The sequence below is a fragment of the Canis lupus genome, chromosome 35 (genome assembly GCF_048164855.1).
Source record: "Canis lupus baileyi chromosome 35, mCanLup2.hap1, whole genome shotgun sequence".
NCBI lineage: Eukaryota > Metazoa > Chordata > Mammalia > Carnivora > Canidae > Canis > Canis lupus.
In genome coordinates this window covers 5,475,910-5,495,014 of record NC_132872.1, presented here as the reverse complement: position 1 = coordinate 5,495,014, position 19,105 = coordinate 5,475,910, and the positions used below count along the sequence as shown (strand labels likewise).

At 36.1% G+C, this 19,105-nt stretch overlaps 1 protein-coding gene across 1 annotated transcript in view; it reads left to right on the top strand.

Annotated features, from left to right (window-relative positions):
- The window catches only part of SLC49A4 (solute carrier family 49 member 4), a 77,342-nt gene that overhangs the window by 32,287 nt on the left and 25,950 nt on the right, over nucleotides 1–19,105 (top strand). Inside the window, exons 5-7 of the mRNA XM_072812243.1 lie at nucleotides 7,241–7,349; nucleotides 15,230–15,297; nucleotides 18,434–18,561. Of these exons, the coding sequence (XP_072668344.1) occupies nucleotides 7,241–7,349; nucleotides 15,230–15,297; nucleotides 18,434–18,561 (305 nt within the window). The remainder of the gene's footprint in view (nucleotides 1–7,240; nucleotides 7,350–15,229; nucleotides 15,298–18,433; nucleotides 18,562–19,105) is intronic.

Sequence of the window (19,105 nt, the reverse complement as noted above, 5' to 3'; positions counted from 1 at the left end):
GGTAATTTAGGATAGTAATTTTTCAGCAACCCATTAATTAGGTTGCAAATAATTGATAAAGTATGATTAAATAGTTTAGAAGGGTTTCCTATCAGAAATCTATTTTTAAGATTTATTTATTTATTTGAGAGAGAGAAAGAAAGAGAGCATGTGTACACAGTGGAGAGGAGTGGAGGGAGAGAGAGAAGCTCAGGGAGACTCCTCACAGAGTGCAGAGCCCATTGCGGGGCTAAATCTCAAGACCCATGAGATAATGACCTGAGCCAAAACCAAGAGTCAGATGCTTAACTGACTGTGCCACTGAGGTACCCCTATCAAATCTACTGCGGCACCTGAGTGGCTAGTCAGTTAAAGGTCTGCTTTTAGCTCAGGTCATGATCCCAGAGTTTTAAAATCCAGCCTCTCCCTCTTCCTCTGCCTCTCTTATTCTCTCTCTCTCTCTCTTCTCTCAAATTTAAAAAAAAAAAAAAAAAAAAAAATCTTATTTTAAAAATCTCCAAAACAAAAACCTCTATAATTTTTATTTTTTTTTCTGCATACCACTGTTATTACTTAACATTTTAAAAACAAAACTTGTATTTGAATAATTTTATAAGGAAACATCACATAACAGTACCTGTGGAATCATGGGTTTTATGTGTTTATTATATTTTCCAAATATTTAAATTTTTTATTCATTATGCATTTCTTAATTTGCATTAAAATAAACAAGTACTAGTCAATATAGAGTGAATAAAATATATGAGGTTTATTTACATACCACCTAAAATCAGTCTTCTATACCTCTAGTGGCATCATACTTTGAAAAACTTAATATTTTGTTTTATTGATACAACTTAACTAAAATTAAACTCTACCCTTGAAGGTTCAAATGTTCAGCATTAAATTTGACTCTTTGAATATATAGACTGTCACTGATGATTATGATTTGCAGTTGGGCCACTGGAACTTATCTTTTGAATTTTTTTCTCAGTTTGTTGTGATAAGTTTTTATTGATTCATCAGCAACTGTGTAATTGGTTCTTTCTCTTCTTTTTTCTTCCCTTCCTACCAATGGTAAGTTCCATGTGGCCAAGAACTATGTCTTTATAGCCTCCTTAGTAATATTGTCCAATAGCAATATAATATGAACCACATATGTAATTTAAATTTTTCTAGTAGCCTCATTAAAAAAAGTAAAAGAAACAGGTAAAATTTATTTTATTTTATTTCACCTTTTTAAGGACTTTATTTATTCATTTGAGACAGAGAGATGCAGAGAGAGAGAGGGAGAGAGGGAAAGAGCATGAGCAGGGGGAGAGGCAGAGGGAGAGGGAGAGGCAGGCTCCCTGCTGAGCCAGAGGCCTGACATGGGGGTCAGTCCCAGGACCTGGAGATCATGACCTGAGCCAAAGGCAGACACAACCATTGAGCCACCAAGGTGCCCCTAAAACTAATATTAATAGTATATTTTATTTAACCCAATATATTGGAAGTATTATTTTAGTATGTAATAAATACTCAAAATTATTGAGATATTTTATTTTATTGATATCAAATTTTTGAAATCCAGTTGTGTACTTTACACTTAAAGCACATCTTAATTCAGATGCTAAATTTTCATTAGAAATACTTAGTCTGCATTTATTTGTTTTTTTTTAAGATTTATTTATTTATTTATTCATGAGAGGGGGAGAGGCAGAGACATAGGTAGAGGGAGAAGGAGGCTCCCGACAGGGAGCCCGATGTGAGACTGGATCTGGACCCCAGGATCATGCCCTGAGCCGAAGGCAGATGCTCAACCACTGAGCCACTCAGACATCCCTTAGTATGCATTTAAATATTAAATTTACAATTGGGGCAGCCCAGGTGGCTCAGCGGTTGAGCTCCGCCTTTGGCCCAGGGCCTGATCCTGGAGACCCGGGATCAAGTCCCATGTCGTGCTCCCTGCATAGAGCCTACTTCTCCCTGTGCCTGTGTCTCTGCCTCTCTCTCTCTCTCTCTCTGTGTCTCATGAATAAATAAATAAAATATTTTTAAAAATAAATAAATAAATATTAAATTTACAATTGAAAAAGTTTTAATTGAGCAATCTCCCTCATTATACTATCTAAGGTTCAAAATGACTACTTGTGGGGCACTGAGTGGCTCAGTTGGTTAAGCATCCAACTCTTGATCTCAGCTCAGGTCTTAACCTCAGGATTATAAGTTCAAGCCCCACATTGGGCTCCATGCTGGGTGTGGAGCCTATGTTAAAAACAACAAACAAACAAAAAAAACTAGCAGTATTTCAAATTTTGGATCAATACATCTTTGATATTATTTGAAAAATCATATTCTTCAGGCAATTATCTGGGCCTTAATGGAAGATCTTTCACTTCTATAGAATAGATTTTTAATTTTTTTCATCATTTTTAACAAAATTCCCATAGCTGAAATAACAATTTCTTTTATCATCTCTTCATCTGAAAGTGGTTTCCTTGGGGCGCTTGGGTGGCTCATTTAGTTAAGCATATGCCTTTGGCTAAGGTCATAATCTCAGGGTCCTGGGAATGAACCCTACTTTGTGTTGGGCTCCCTGCTCAGTGGGGAGGCTGTCCTTCTTCCCTGCCCCTACCCTTGCCCTCGCTCATGCTTGCTCACTCTCAAATAAATAAAATCTTTAAAAAACAATTTTTTAAAAATAAAAATGGTTTTCTTTTTGTATGGGAATCCCAGCCATTTTATGGCTGGCCAAAGTGGTAACTCATATCTGTGAAAAAAAATTTTTTTAATGTTCATTGGACATTTAATTCTGATTTTGGGCAACTAATTTTTTTTAATTCCTTTTTGACTGATGAGAAGAAACTTCCTATAAAATTTACTGTTTGTTGAATATGTCCCTTAATATTATCCACTTAATTGTCTTAAAATTTTTTTTTACACAGCATTCATTTTGCTGTGCTGCAACAAATCACAGTTGCCATTCATCGTGAAATTTGCAACATATTTTCTTCTCTCTTACTCTTTCTTCATAAAATATTCAAATAAGCAAATTACAGAGTTATCTGTGTGGAAAAAAAATGAGAACTGAGTCAGTTCATTGACACCAAGATCAGTGACAGATTTATAATACTAGAAACAACACATGCTACACCCAGCATGCTGTATAGTATCTTACCCAACGCAGCAGTTAAAGTGAAATGTGGTCCTACCAAAAAAGTTATTTGTAGTTAATGGGAAAGCACTTTTTCATTGTTTCTGTTGTTAAATTTGGTTCAATTACAATGAAATGAAATGAAAAACTCAGTTCTTCAGTTGCATTAACCACATTTCAAATGTTCAGAGCTTTGTCTTGCTGGCGGCTACCAACTTAGCATAGCTATATAAACACTGTTTTTCAAACTTTGGTTCAACCAACTAATTTAGTAGGTAGAGCACCTTGGAAAAAAAATAGAATGAAATAAGCTAGAACGGAAATATTATTGTATCATGTAGTAAGGATACATATTTTTTTGTGAGACTTTTCCTTCAGAATATACGGATGTATATGTGGGTAGATCACAAAGTAAAAATATACTTCCTACTTTTGGAGTATAGCAAAAAGTTTAAAAATCACATCTCTAAAAAAAAAAAAAATCACATCTCTGCAGCATGTAGAATATTGTCTTCCACATAATAGGCAAATAAAAATATTAGTTAAATCGGATGGTGACCAGTGGTGCGTATGTGTAAGATGATGGTTTAAAATGATAGTTTTGTTTTGTTTTTTTAATGCTATTTAAGTTTTTCTTTGCGCAGTGCCAGTTTAGAGAGCAATCAAGAAAGCAGGAGAGTGTTAGGTTAGGTCCTATTATGCCAGGCTAATAATTTGGACTAGTCTAGAAAATGAGGGATCACTGAAGGATTTTAAGCTAAGGAGTTGTATAAACAATTGTTCTGACAAGGAAAAACAACCTAAAATTATCATTCTGACTACGATAGATACCCTGTGTTTTCTTCTAATTACCCTACAGTCAAGATCTTTATTCTCTGTTAAAACCATAAAGTGTAAGATCTTTCCTCTCTGTAAAAAACGTTTTTCATTGATGCCTGACATTTCTTCATTTCTTCCATTATTTGTTAAGTCTGCAGCATTACCTCTAGGAGAGGACTCTCTAGGGCAAGTTCTTTGGACCTGCCATGGTCCAGTCCCCTAGCCTATCAATGTAATTTTCTCTGGCCTTTTAAAGGACATCCGAAGTCATTACTTTGTGGATTATCAGAGTAACTGCTTTTCTAGATTCTAATTCCATTGTCTGGGGAAAAAAAAAAAATCATTGATTATGCTCCAGTGTTTTCACCACCATCATTTATCTCTATAAAATAAATAAATAAATCTTTAAAAATAATAATAATAAATGTCATCCATTTTGTCCATGGATTCTTTGATTATTAAATTTCTGGCTTTATCTTTTATATTTAGGAATTCAACCCACCTACAATCTACCATAGTATGTGATGTTAACTAGTGATGCAGGAGTTTTGTGGGTTTTTCCCCATAAAAAAACTAGCACTGTTTACTGAACAATTATTAGCAGTTTGCTAGCCCTCTATATTCTCCTCCATTGTGCTTTATTCTTGAGCCATTCACATATAATTTTTTATTACAGCCATGAAGTTTGTCTTGATATGTGATAGCATAAGGTCCTCCTTTTTCATATTTTTTAAAGATAAGTTTCAAAGCTTTCGAAGCCCTTTTATTCTTCCAAATAAACTTTACATCATATTTCTTAAGTTTCTTAAAAATTTAACTGGGACATTAATGGTTATATTGAATTTATAGATTAATTTGGGGTGAATTGACAATACAGACTTTTTCTCCATCTATTTAGATAATATTCTGTGCCCTTAATTAGATTAAAGGTTATTTTTTCTTTCCACCCCTAGAGATCTTGGGCTTTCCTAGCTATTGTTAATGGTATGTAATTTCTATTACATTTTTTAAATTAAACTTACTTGTGAGATAATTTAGATTCACATGAATCAATAAAAATGCGGTTGTAGGAAATAATACAGAGGGCTCCGTAACCAGTTTCCTCCAGTGATAACATCTTACAAAACTGTTGTATAATACCACAACCAGAAAATTAACATTGATAGTCAATATGCAAAATATTTCCATCATCTCAGGGGTCCCTTTTTTTGTCCTTTTGTAGCCACATCTCCCCTGCCCCATGGGGTTCATTAACCCCTGGCAAAAACTGATCTGTTCTCCATTACTATAATGTCACTTCAAGAATGTTATATAAATGAAATCATATAGTATATAAATTTGGGGATTGACTTTGAAAGAGAGAGAGGCAAACCAGAAAACAGACTTTAAGCTATAGAGAACAAACAGGCTTGCTGGAGAGGAGGTAGGCAGGGGATGGGTTAAATGGGTGGTGGGTTTTAAGGAGGGCACTTTAGCGATGAACACTGGGTGTCGTGTGTAAGTAATGAATCACTAAATTCTACACCTGAACACAATATTATGATTTATGTTAACTAACCAGAATTTAAATTAAAATTTGAAAAAAATAATTCTCTGAAGAGTCAACCAGGTTGTTTTGTGTATCTGTAGTTACTCCTTTCTACTGCTGAAAAGTATTACATGGTGTGGATGTACAGTTTGTTTAACTATTCACCTGCTAAGGGACATCTGTGTTGATTCTAGGGTGGGGGTTGGCTATTACAAATAACATTCGTATGCAGGTTTTTGTGGGAACATAAATTTTCATTTCTCTGGGATAAATGCCCAGGAGTGCAATTGCTGGATTATATGGTTGTTGCATATTTAGTTTAAAAAAAAAAAAACTGCCAGGCTGTTTTCCAGAGTGGCTGTACCATTTTTCATTACCACAAGCAATATATGAATCATCTAGTTTCTATGCATCTAAACCAGACTTTGGTGTTATCACTATGTTTTTGTTTTAGCTATTTTGATAGGTATGTAGAAGTACAATCTCTGTAGAGGGCAATTGGCATTATCTATTGAAATTACAAATACACATACTCTTTTGACATGGCAGTTGCACTTTTAGAATTCAATTCTCCAAATGTACTAGTCCACATGTGATATGACTGTAAAAGCAAAGGTGTTATATTCATATACACACACATATATATAATTTTATAATACCTTTATTATATATAATAAAAATACATATTTCTCAGTGAGGACTGGTTAAATAAATTATGATATAGCAACATAATGGAGTTCTATGCAGCTCTAAGAAAGAATGAGGAAACTCCTTATTGACTACGGAAGAGTTCTAAGACTTACTAAGTTAAAAAACTAAAATTCAGCCAGTGGTTGTAATATGCTACCACTTATATAAAAAGATTGGGAGAAGAATATATATATAGACACACACAGAGTTGAGAACATATGTATTGATACACACGTATATATAACAACATAGTATATGTAATAAGAATATATATAAATTAACGGAATAATATGTAATAATATGTATGTGTGTGTGTACACACACGCTTGTATATATACATAGGCTTGCATATTTTGCAATGTTTCTGGGAAGTTGCCCAAGAAAGTAGTAATACTGGTAATTGTGGGAAGAGGGGAATGAGATAAGAGAGACATGTTTTCCCCATATTTTTATACTTTTTGGTTTTGAGCCATTTCCATTGTATTGCCTTTTCAAGTCTTTGACTAATACAAACTTTAACATATTTTTTAAATATTTTATTTATTTATGAGAGACAGAGAGAGAGGCAGAGATGCAGGCAGAGGGAGAAGCAGACTCCATGCAGGGAGCCTGATGGACTCGATCCCAGGTCTCCAGGATCACACCCTGGGCTGAAGGCAGAGCCATGTGGGCTGCCCTGATACAAACTTTAATAGCAATAAAACAATAGTTAAAACTGCCCTCTGAAAATAATAAAATTAGCAAATTTTGTATTTCTTTGTATTCTTTGATTTTTTCTTCTGCCTCATTCATAAGGAGAAATAGTAATTTATCCTTTCAAATAAGAGCTTTTTTTCAACTGAACCTACCTATTCATTCTGTGAAATAATGTTGGTAATTCATCTATATAATAAACATTGACAATTTTAAGCAATGTGAACAAAAAAGATTTTATAAAAACAAAAAATTTAAAGAACTTTGAATTTTTAACAGACAAGTATTTTCTTTTTCTGATTCTGCTCTTCTGATTTCCAAATGATTTACATTTTTCATGAGTAAGAATTTAAATTCAAGATTTTGAATCTGTAATAATATTTTCTCTTTTACAGCAACATGAGATTTTTGATGATTGCTTTAGCATATGCCATACCACTTGGTGTATTTGCTGGCTGGTCTGGAGTTCTGGACTTAATTTTAACACCAGTGCACGTCAGCCAAGTAAGCATTTTATTTCTTTATATGTTGTAGGTATTTTTAGTTCATTTCAATAATAAATACTGTCTGTATGTTCTTGGTTTAAACTTCGAGACCTGGGTAAAACATTAAACATTATCCAATTCCATTACTGCAAAAGCAAGAGTCTCATGAAGTAGTTAAAAATAATGTTGATTTTCTTCCTAGATTTTGTTACAGCCATGATTTTACATTTATTTGGCTTCTATTAATGATTCTAGTAAACAGAAAAATCTTCATTTTGTTGACTCCATCCTAATCTTGCTTCATACTTCTTAAAGAAGATTAAGATCCCATCATCCAAATTATGGCTATTTTGATAGCTCATCTCTCACTTTCCCTCTAGGCTCAGACTAAGGGTATCTCATTTCTTTAAAAATGACCATTTCACCTATATGCTTCAGGCCATGTATTCCTTCTCCTCACTTCAGATAGCGTGATAAGATGAAGTACAGGAATTTGGAGGGACAAATGGAAGAAGTTCAGCACATTGGTATGACGGTCCGTTGTATGAATGAGCAACAATTTGCCCATTATACTTTTGATGAACATTTGGATTGTTTCCGGTGTTTGACTGTCACAAACAATACTGTAGGAATGTTCTCCTACATTCTTCCTGCACCTCTATACACATTTCTGTTGGATACATAGCTAGGAATAGAAGTACTGGTTATAGTATAGGCCTAGTCTGATAGATGATGCCAGACTTTCCCAAAGCAGTTGTATCGGTTTATCGTCCTACCAGCAGGACATGAAATTTCTCATTGTTCCACATCTTTACTAATACTTGGCAATGTTAGTCTTTTTGAAGTTGGAAATGCTACTAACTGTGCATGCATTTAACATGTTAAATGTCATTATAGTGATATCTTTTTAAGTGTTTTGTTGAACAAAAAAGTATCCTTTTTTTGTGACACACCTGTTCAAGCCTCTTGCCCACTGTTGGGATGCCTTTTTCTTACTGATTGTAAAGAAGAGAGTGTGCAGAAGGGGACTCCGCAGAAGACTGTGTGGGGTCCTCAGCAAGCCTTGGCTGGGAAATGGACTGCACATGTAAAGGGCAAAGCCACCAGAGGCTTAACAGAAAGACTGCTAGGAGGTTGAAAGCAGAACGAATACAGTAGAGGGCAAGCAGAGCTGGACTCAGAATTTCTGGCTCAGCCAGAATGGTAAGACCTCATTAACACTTTGTTAATACCTTGGGCTTCTGCTGAGACACAAGAATCTAGCCCAGAATTTAATATCAGGGACTATGCTCTTGGTAAAATAAGACCTGTTCTACTTAGACCTACCATACACAAGCCCTGACAAAAATCTGCAGAGGAGACAATTTGGAGATTGAGTCCTACCAAGTGAGGGAGGGCTTGGGAAACACTTTGATTTCTACTTATCTACCTTAATAAAACACAAAATTGGGCAGCACTGGTGGCGCAGCGGTTTAGCGCCGCCTGCAGCCCCGGGTGTGATCCTGGAGATGTGGGATCGAGTCCCACATCGGGCTCCCTGCATGGAGCCTGCTTCTCCCTCTACCTGTGTCTCTGCCTCTCTCTCGCTCTCTCTGAATGAATAAATAAATAAATCTTTAAAAAAAAAAAACACACAAAATTAAGCCTATGCAAGTTCAGGGTGATCAGTTATTATCTGAACTGCCTACTAACACAAAAATCAACCATTTTAGAGAAGGATAAAAGGATCCAGAATCTTTATATTGTGTCACCCACAGCATGTACTGTACTGTTAAAAAAAATTAGACAAACAGGAAGATGTGACCTGTATTTACAAAAAGGAAGAACTGAATAGAAGCCAGTTCAGAGAGAGTCTACATCTTGGATGTAGCAAAGACCATAATGCAAAAGAGAGAGAGAGAGAGAAATCTTTGCTTGCTCCAAGTTTATTTTTATATTCCCTTATACTATAGAACTACATTGTCTGGTTCAGTAGTTACCAGCCACTCGTGGCTATTTAATTTGAAATTTAGATTAGTTGAAATGAAATAAAATAAAAATTATTTTCCTCAGTGGCCACCCACTGGACACATACTGACCCCCTTTCAAGTGCTCAATAACCACTTATGATTTGTGGCTACCATATTGGACAGTACACATACAGAACATTTCTGTCAACATAGAAAGCACTGTTGGACAGTGCTATTCCAGAAGCTTTATCATTATTCCTGTCACATTTAAACCTGGAATTGAATTTTGTGCTTGTCATAAGGTAGGAGTTAAGTTTCTTTTTTTTCCCATATAGGTATCCATTAACCTCGTATCAATTTTTGAAAAGATCACACTTCTCTCATTGCTCTCTAGTTTCATCTTTGTCATAATGAAGTGCCTTTATGTACACAGATGTGTTTCTAAGCTGCCTTTTTCATTTTTTCAAGTGGAATCTTCTCTTAATTTTGTATATAACCTGTTATCTGAATTTTGTCTACAGTCTTTTATAATAAACCATTCTCCTATGTGAAATTTTGCATACTGTTAAAATCTAATGTGGATTGAAATGTAGACTTCCCAATTTTTGTGACCTTTACTTCTGTGGTAAAACACGATAAACCATTTGAATTTTGACATTGATTATTTTTTTTTTTTTTTTTTTTACCACATAAAGGTTTTTATTGAACTCAAATTCAAGGGCTCCAAAGCCTGAGGAAGACAAGGGAGGCTGGAGTTTGCACTGAGGCCCAAGCCCCACCCCAGGGCCCCACTCCCCACCCCACCTACCCTCACCCCTTCCTGACTCAACCAGGGTCTCAGTAGCTACCAATCTAAGCTACCCACTCTAATTAAGTAACCCTCCCCCCTCCCCCTTGACATTGATTATTTATTTGTGTAATGGCTTTACATGTGGATCTTAACAGTGTAAACAATAGCACATATAACCATCAGGATACCTCGATTAGAATTTACAGGACTAGAGTGACAGATTCGGGTGGTTTAATTAGATTTTAAAAGTTTTCTGAAAAACTTTGCCAATAAAAAGATAGATAATAGTCTATTTTGCCTAACTTTGTGCCTAGTGTCTCGAGTTTTTTGGTGGTATAATAAATTTTGATATTTGTAGAATAAATATACCTTTATTGGGATTCTGACCGGAATATTTTGAATCTAAAAGATCAGTTTAAGAATTAACTTCTTTGGGACGCCCTGGTGGCTCAGCGGTTGAGCTGCCTTTGGCTCAGGGCATGATCCCAGAGTCCCGGGATCGAGTACCCCATCAGGCTTCCTGCATGGAACCTGCTTCCACCTCTGCCTATGTCTCTGCCTCTCTCTGTGTCTCTTATGAATAAATAAATAAAATATTTAAAAAAAAAATTAATTTACTGTGCCTGGGTGGCTCAGTTAAGCGGCTGCCTTCAGCCCAGGTCATGATCCCAGGGTCCTGGGGTCAGAGCCCCATCTCTCCCTCCACCCCTCCTCCTGCTCACACTCTCACTCACTTTCTCTCTTTCAGATAAATCAATACAATCTTTAAGTAAGTAAATAAATAGACAATAAAGCAATATTTGGCAGCTTATTTCTCTAAAAGAAAATTCTTTGTCATTACTTCTTTGTAAACCATGATCATTGCACTTCTGTTCATTTATTGAAGTGCTAATGTATCTGAATGATGCTTTATAATTTTCTGCAAAGGAGTCTTCTATATGTTTGTTAGATTCATTCCCTGTTAATTTCAGTTATATTTTTAAGTTATAAAAATTTTTTTTTAAAGATTTTACTTATTGGGACACCTGCCTGTGTGGCTCAGTGGTTGAGCGTCTGCCTTCGGCTTAGGGCATGATCCCAGGATCCAGGATTGAGTCCCACATCGGGCTCCCTGAGAGGAGCCTGCTTCTCCCTCTGCCTGTGTCTCTGCCTCTCTCTCTCTGTCTCTCATGAATAAATAAATAAATCTTTAAAAAAAAATTTTACTTATTTGTCAGAGAGAGAGCACAAATAGGCAGAGTGGCAGACAGAGGGAGAGAAAGAAGCAGGCTCCCTGCTGGGCAGAGAGCCTGATGCAGGGCTCCATCCCAGAACTCTGGGATCATGACCTGAGCCACAAGCAGATGCTTAACTGACTGAGCCACTCAGGCGCCCCTTAAGTCATAAAATTTTTATTTGATTCTTTTAATAGTTTCCAAATTTCTGTAAAAGTGCTTGATCTTCTACTTTTTTGAATTATTAAAACTAGTTGCTTAGAGTCTCATAATTCCTTGATCTGGATCCCCTGTGGGTCTATTTATATTTAGGGTATTCGTTTATGTTTTCTTACCTCCTTATGTGTTCCTTTATTTTTGACTGAGTGCCAGACATAATATATGAAAAGTTGTAGAAATCATTTAAGCTTGAGGATGATGTTATTTAACCCCAGAAAGAACTTACTTTTTTTTTTTTCTTGCAGGAGTCTAGGAATCATTTAATCCAGTTTCAGTAATTGAGAATACTTAAAACTGGGCGTCAGTCCCACAGAATACTATTCTATTTCCAGTGCACAGTACTCAGGGATAGCCCTTCGAGTCACCATCTGAAGGTTGGGTTTTTGTTTTTTTCAAAAGGCCACCCACCTCACAACAGGCCCTGAACTCATATTTTTTTCTTTCCTAGGTCAGCAAGGCCATTGATAGCCCTCAGGCCCTTAGCTCCCTTTTTTGAAATCAGCAGACACCCCAAAGGGAAAAGTATTCCCCAATACTAGGCTTATCTTTTCCAGATTTCCTTCCCATTTTACATTATGGTTCCATAGTTCTGGATTTAACTTCTTGGCCTTCTGATGCCAACAGATAGATTTCCCCCTAGATTTTCTAGTTCTGAACCAGAATATCAATCCAAATGACCCTAGTGTACATTCACCATGAGAAGAAAACCTTCCTTTAGTTTTCTTTTTAGAAGATTTATTTATTTATTCATGAGAGACACAGAGAGGCAGAGACACAGGCAGAGGGAGAAGCAGGCTCCTCAAGGGGAGCCCCATGCGGGAGTCGATCCCAGGACCCCAGGATCATGACCTGAGCCAGAGGCAGACACTCAGCCACTGAGCCACCCAGGTGCCCATTCCTTTAGTTTTCTAACTGATTTTTCTAGATGGCAAGTATTCCTAGCATGCTCCATTCCAGGAAAGAAAAATGTAGCACCCATTTAAATGATTCTGATTTTGCATATCTTATGCTTCACATTATAAATCCTAAGATGCCCTTTCGAGTATCTCTCTATATAAACTCTGATAGACCAGGAATCACAATAAGTATTAAATAAAGTGAAATTTAAAATTAAATGGGCAAGAGGGGGGCGTCTAGATGGGTCAGTTGGTTAAGTGTCCAACTCTCAGTTTCAGCTGAGGTCATGTTCTTGGGGTTGTGGGATCAAGCCCTGAGTCGGGCTCTGCGCTCAGGGGGAAGTCTGCTTAAGATTCTCTCATTTCCCTCTGCCCTACTCCCCTGCACTCATACGTGTGTGCTCTCTCTCTCTCAAATAAATACATACATATATACATACATACCTACGTAAATAATCTTTTTTAAAAATAAAAGCAAAAAAAAAATTAAAATTTCTAATTAATTAGTGGGTAGGATATTATTACCTAAAGCAAATGACATGAACAAAGGAAGCAGGGAAGCACAAATGGCCTGAAAGGATCAGGGTCAGTACAGTCAAGATGTACAGTGGTTCTTAGCCTAACACTGGGCCCCACTCACCCAGAGGATAGATGGAAATGTTAGAGAGGGCCTAATAGCATTAAATGGACCTTAGACAATGGATGCTAAATGCTCTGCAATGAGAGGGGCAGTTTAACAGAACAGAGAATTCTCTGGCCCCAAATGCCAATGATATGAAACAAAAATGTAGAGATAAATTAAGCTTCAGGCTGTTCTCTTTCTCCAGAGGGTACTTATCTTTGTTCTGGCACCAGACACTGTTAAGTAATTGTATTACTCAGAGTAGGCTAAGCTGCTATGAGAAGCAGAATCCCAAAATTCTGAGGCTTAAGGAATTTATTTCTCATTTACATAGCAATCTAGGACAGTTTGCATAATAATCTAGGACATTTGTCCACAGTTTGGAAAGCTCTTTTCCTCCACTGATTTAGAGACCTAGGCTGCTTCCACTTTGCAACAATCCTGTCCTCTAAGGACCTTGTCGTTACAGGCACCGGTTAGGCTGGTGACCACATTCAGATTCCAGTGGTCAAAAAGGGAAAGGAAGCACGGAGGAGGCAAACAGCAGTGTTCCAGGTCCTAGCCTAGAGGTGACACGCCTTAATTTTGCCTCCCTCCATGGAGAATTTAGGAACATAGTCCCATGTATTTGAATGGCAGCTGAAACATATAATCCAGCTAAGTGCCCGGATAGAAGATAATGTATTTTGGAGAGTAAGCATAATGAAAAATATCACTAGGAAAACAATAAACAGTAGAGTTAGTGTGGGCAGCTCTCAAGTGCCAGGTCAAGTTTGGACGTGGCCCTTATATAACCACAGTGAAAGCCAGTAACTGTTTCTGAACAGGAAAGTGGAATGATTGGGATAATTATCCTAGCAATAGTGGGAAGAATAGATTGTGGAGACCATTTAAGAAACTATTACAGGAATCTAGATGTAAGAAATAAGGTAATAAGCAACTGTGGTGGCCATGGGGAGGAAAAGAGGAGACAGATACTGTTAGTGACACATAGGATTCCACTGGCAACCACTAACGTGTTTTGAACATTTTATATATATTAGCTTATTTAAGTCTCAAAAAAAACCAAACCAAACAAACAAAAAAACCCTTTGTTATCCTCATTGTAAAAATGAAGAAGCCAGGACTTGAGATTATGAATTGGGACAGAAGCCAAGTCATAGTAGGAGTTAAAGATACATGAGTGATGGGTAAATCTAGGCAGCATTTGTAGATTGTGCTGAGAAAGTTTGGCCATGAGGAGAGGAAAGATATAAGACATGAGGTAGATGGGGAAGCATCATCACGTGTAATAACAGCCTTTATGGAGCATTTCCTGTATGCTGACTGCTGAGCTGAGGTCCTGTACACACATTATCTCATTTTAGTCCATTTTAGGGGTAAGAAGACATAATTTGTCCAGGGTCACAAAGCTGGTAAATGGCAGGGTTGGCAATGTCTTCTGAGTGAAGTGAGCTATATGTTTGAAACCCAGGAAGCTCCTAGGTGGCTCAGTTGGTTAAGCTTGTGCCTTCAGCTCAGGTCACGGGTGTCCTGGGACTGAGCCCCAGTTTGAGAATCCCTGCTCAGCAGAGAGTCTGCTTCTCCCTCTCCACCCCCCACTTATGCTGTGTCTCACTTGCTCTCTCAAATAAATAAAATCTTTAAAGAAAAAAAATTTATCTGAAACCCAGCTCAAACCCGTCTCTCTAGGTACTCAGCCCCACATTTTTCTTGCTTGCTCTCTCTTCTCTGACCTCTTGATACATCTTTAATTGTTGCCAGATGTTTGAGCACCTAATTATTTCCTAGTAGTTTCCTGTATGTTGGTTTTATATTTAAACTTCTTGAAGTCAGTGCCCATCTTCTGTCTTTTTCCTATTTTCTTGAGAATTCTAGTGCAATGTAGCACAGATTTGAAAACATTGGTTTGTGACACTGATTATTTTGTTGATTTAAATATTCCATAAAAAGTTAATCAAGGATTTATTACTGAGATAAATTATATTAGACACACATGAATCCTTTCATTTTATCCCTTTTCTTAAATAATATTTCCTAGATTTGTTGCCACTTAGCTATTGATTATATATTGAGTTATACATGGACATAGTAGAAATTCATACATATGTATTGAAATATGTATTGATTAGAGGGGATCTTTTTTTCATGCCTTCTTCATTGCAGCCTGATAGTCTTATATTAAATGTGTCTTCCACTTTCTCCACAGGTAGATGCTGGCTGGATTGGATTTTGGTCCATAGTTGGAGGCTGTGTTGTTGGAATAGGTATGGCAAGGTGAGGATATTTTATGTTAAACATGTGAGTGGACCGAACCAAAAGCAAAAACAAAAAAGGCTGCTTTTGATAAATATTAAAATTCAGGGGAAAATAAAAATGTAAAGGTCAGAGAAGGGCACTTGTTCAGACTACAAGAAAATTTACATGCAGTAAGAATTTGCTGCTACAAGGAACCTTTCTCAGGAGCAGTCTGTCCTAAAATGCTTTTGGAGAATGAAGATGTATTTCCAGTGTAATTAAACTGCCTCTCTCCATATTATTGGAGAACAGCATCTACAAATGGAACCCAGAGAAAGGCAATACAATAATAAAGGCAGATTGATTACTTATCAAGAATAGAAAAGATTTTTTTATAAGAGCATCTCTAGAACATTCCACGAAAAGGGAGTATCTGATTAGTAATTTATTTTTGGTCTTTTTTGGCAGGTACTTCCCTGTGTTTATCCCATTTTGATGAAAAATGACCATAAAGACTTCCAGTTTCACCAAACTCCCTTTGATCTTAACTCATTACAAGAACACATTTTTTAGAATGAGTCAGAAGAAGGAAAAAGTCATTTTTCAAAAAAAAGAAAAAAATGGAAATATCACTTATACAGGTGACTGCCTGTAAAACCATTCTTGATATTTCCAAAGAGATAGTACTCATTCACTTCACAAATCATTTACCCCATTTCATCAAAAACAGAATTAGGCAATCAACTTTACCAGAAAGAGAAGAATCTAATTACATATTTGGGGAGATCAGATAAGATATGTAAATCACCTCAATTTCTAAATACTTAAACATAATTGACACAGGATAATATATCTAGACCTTACAGTTTGCATAGTGTTTCTGGGATAATGAAAGAATAAATTGACACTCTAATTTCTAAATCACTCTGGGGTTTTTACAAGTTGGAGAAATACAAGACTAAGATCTAAAAGCTAAAGAAGAGGAATAAGAAGAGAGCATTTGTAGAAAATCACTAGACAGATACTGAAATACATTGACCTGTCACATTTGACAGAACTTTATCTAATTTTTCTAATTAAATCTCCAGGCCAATTATAGTGAGTCATCATTAACCAAATCCTATTCTGAGCACCAAATAGGTCAAAGAGGGAACTGTTACATATCAGAAATGACATCTCACGTATACCTTTTGCTTTCTTTTTCTATATGTAAACCCTTAATTTTATCTCTATAGACACGGAGCTAGAAGGAAAAACGAAAGTGAGGACTTTTCTGTTTTTAATTTGTTGAAGTGGAAATTCTAAAAACACTTCCCTTACTTTGGGATCTGAAATCAATTGTGGCTATCTCCTAGGCCTAGAATCAATTTTAAAGTTATGTTCATAACACCATTTTGGATTATGAATCCCTAGAACAGAATATCCTCATAGACATTAGCACTTGGGTGATTTTTGTGTGTGTGTGTGATTATGTTACTAAAGGCAACTACCAAATGTTCTAACAGTACACTTTGATGATATTACCCCATTTGAAAGTACTAGGTCTACAAAAATAGCAGATCACAGTGTTTCACTTATTCTTCTGTGATCTGGCCCTGGCAACATTCTCACTGTTCAACTTTTTTCAGTTCTGATTGTACCAGAAAACTATTTTATTCCCTCATACTTCACCATCTGCCTGTCAGACAAGTACATTCTTGCAGCATACCAAAACATAAATCAAAGTGTTTGGTGGGTGTGAAATTATAACAGTTTTTGTATTTTCTTGAGGGAGATTTCTATCAAGCTGTGGTACATTTATTTATCAGAGCACATAAGAATTTTCTGCTAGTAAGCTTTCATGGTTGAGAACAAACCTAAGTCACTGGGCAAAGATGCATCCATTTTTTCCACCAAAAGATGGCATCAGCTGTCATAGGAAGCTATTTTAGTCTACATAACACTTACAAACATGATTAACCTTATCACGTCAAATAAGCACAAAAGGTAGTATTGAAAATATTAAGAGGGACAGTAATGGAATTACAATAGAAATTAAAATCAGTTTTAAAAACCTTAAAGTAGAAAAAAACATGGTGAATGTTATTTGGGATGAGATCCGTTTTTCTATAGTAGGAACAATTCTGAAGGACAGAGTAAGTTGTATGTAGGCACAGTAGGCACAGCCAGAGAATTGTGCCTGTATAACCAACAGTTAGGAGATGAGGAAAAGTGGTTGGCAAATAGAGTTGTGGCTCATAACTAAACAGTAAGCGTCTCTACCATTTGCCTTTTAATTTCATGTTAATTCAGAATAAAGCAGAAGTTTGAAAACTTAGAATGCTATGAAACCTAAGTCCCAACGTTTGTAGGATAGTATTCGTTATTCCAGAGCTACATTCTTGCTGTCACAGCACTTTCTAAAAGGGAAGACAAAAAATAAATGCAAAAACAAGAGAAATACCAATAGAAATAAATGCTATGAAGAAATAGAGTATGGAGATGAGATGGTGAGGACTTCTTTCATGAGCAAGGAGGGTCTTAGTGAACTGAGACCTGAATGACCTCTGTGGAGTAAACAGGAGTAAGTCAGGGGAGAAATGAGAGTAACCAGTATTCCAGACAAACAGAACAAATGCAAAAGCTACATAATTGCGTTGGGAAACAACCCTAGCTTGTATGAGAAACAGAAGCTTAACCACCTGGAGAAAATAGTAAGGTAGAGGGAGAGTGGAGCCAGAGACCAGATCCTATCAGAACCTAGGGGCTCTGGGGGTTTTTTGTATTCTTTGAGTTTGAATTTTGGAGAGTCATCTTTGCCAGTTTATGTCAACAAGTTAGCCTGTTTTCTAAAACTAGGATAATATGTGCTCATTATAGAATGTTTGGAAAGTATACAAAAATATTTTTAAAAAGTGAAAGTAGCATTTAAAAACACAGAACCCATCCTATAAATTATAGATCTGAAACAGACATCACATTTTGTGTGTTATAAAACAGAAAAAATATTTGGCACAAAGTAACCTTTTATCACATCATACAAAATGTACCAGTTAAAAAAATTTTTGTTGCATACTGAAAAAAGAACTCATTGAAATTTCTTCAAGAAATTATTGTTTAATGAAAGTGTGTCATTAATTTAAATAGAATTTTAAAAATCCAGTTAGAATTATAATAGAACATTGTTTCTTTTCAGGTTCGCAGATTTTATCAGGGGTATGCTGAAATTAATTCTTCTCCTCCTGTTTTCTGGGGCTACGCTATCATCCACGTGGTTCACCCTGACCTGTTTGAACAGCATCACACACCTGCCTTTAACCACAGGTGAACACAGACTATTTTGAACTTATATTGAATAGGTATTTTCAGTTCACAAAAATATGTAAACTGAAAAGTAAGAGTTTTTCTTCTTTTCCATAATTAATGGAAATAGAATAATTATTGTTATAAAACTGACAAATGTACAAAAATGTCCCCCTTGTCCAAGCATCAAACTATCTTCCCACCTAAAAAAGAGTTCAAGGAACAATTTAAAATATTTTCATTCGTATTTTACATATGGAAAAAAAGTATAATCTGCCTTTATAACAATCCCATAATTGAATGCATAATCCAGTAGGTGGCTATGACTTGCAAATGGACTAAAAAATCTACATCTTAAATAGTCTTTTGTTAAAGGAAAGGAAGAAGCTGTAACAGAGCCCTCTGGGTCTATCATAGTATCCCAATTTACATGTATGTGCTCTGTAATAAAAGGACCAGCAATATATCTATCAGAGCCATCAAATTTTTCAAAGACAGCCTTTATTTTAGAGTTCCTACCACATTTACAGTGACATTTTTATGGGTTACCCTATATCCATAATTA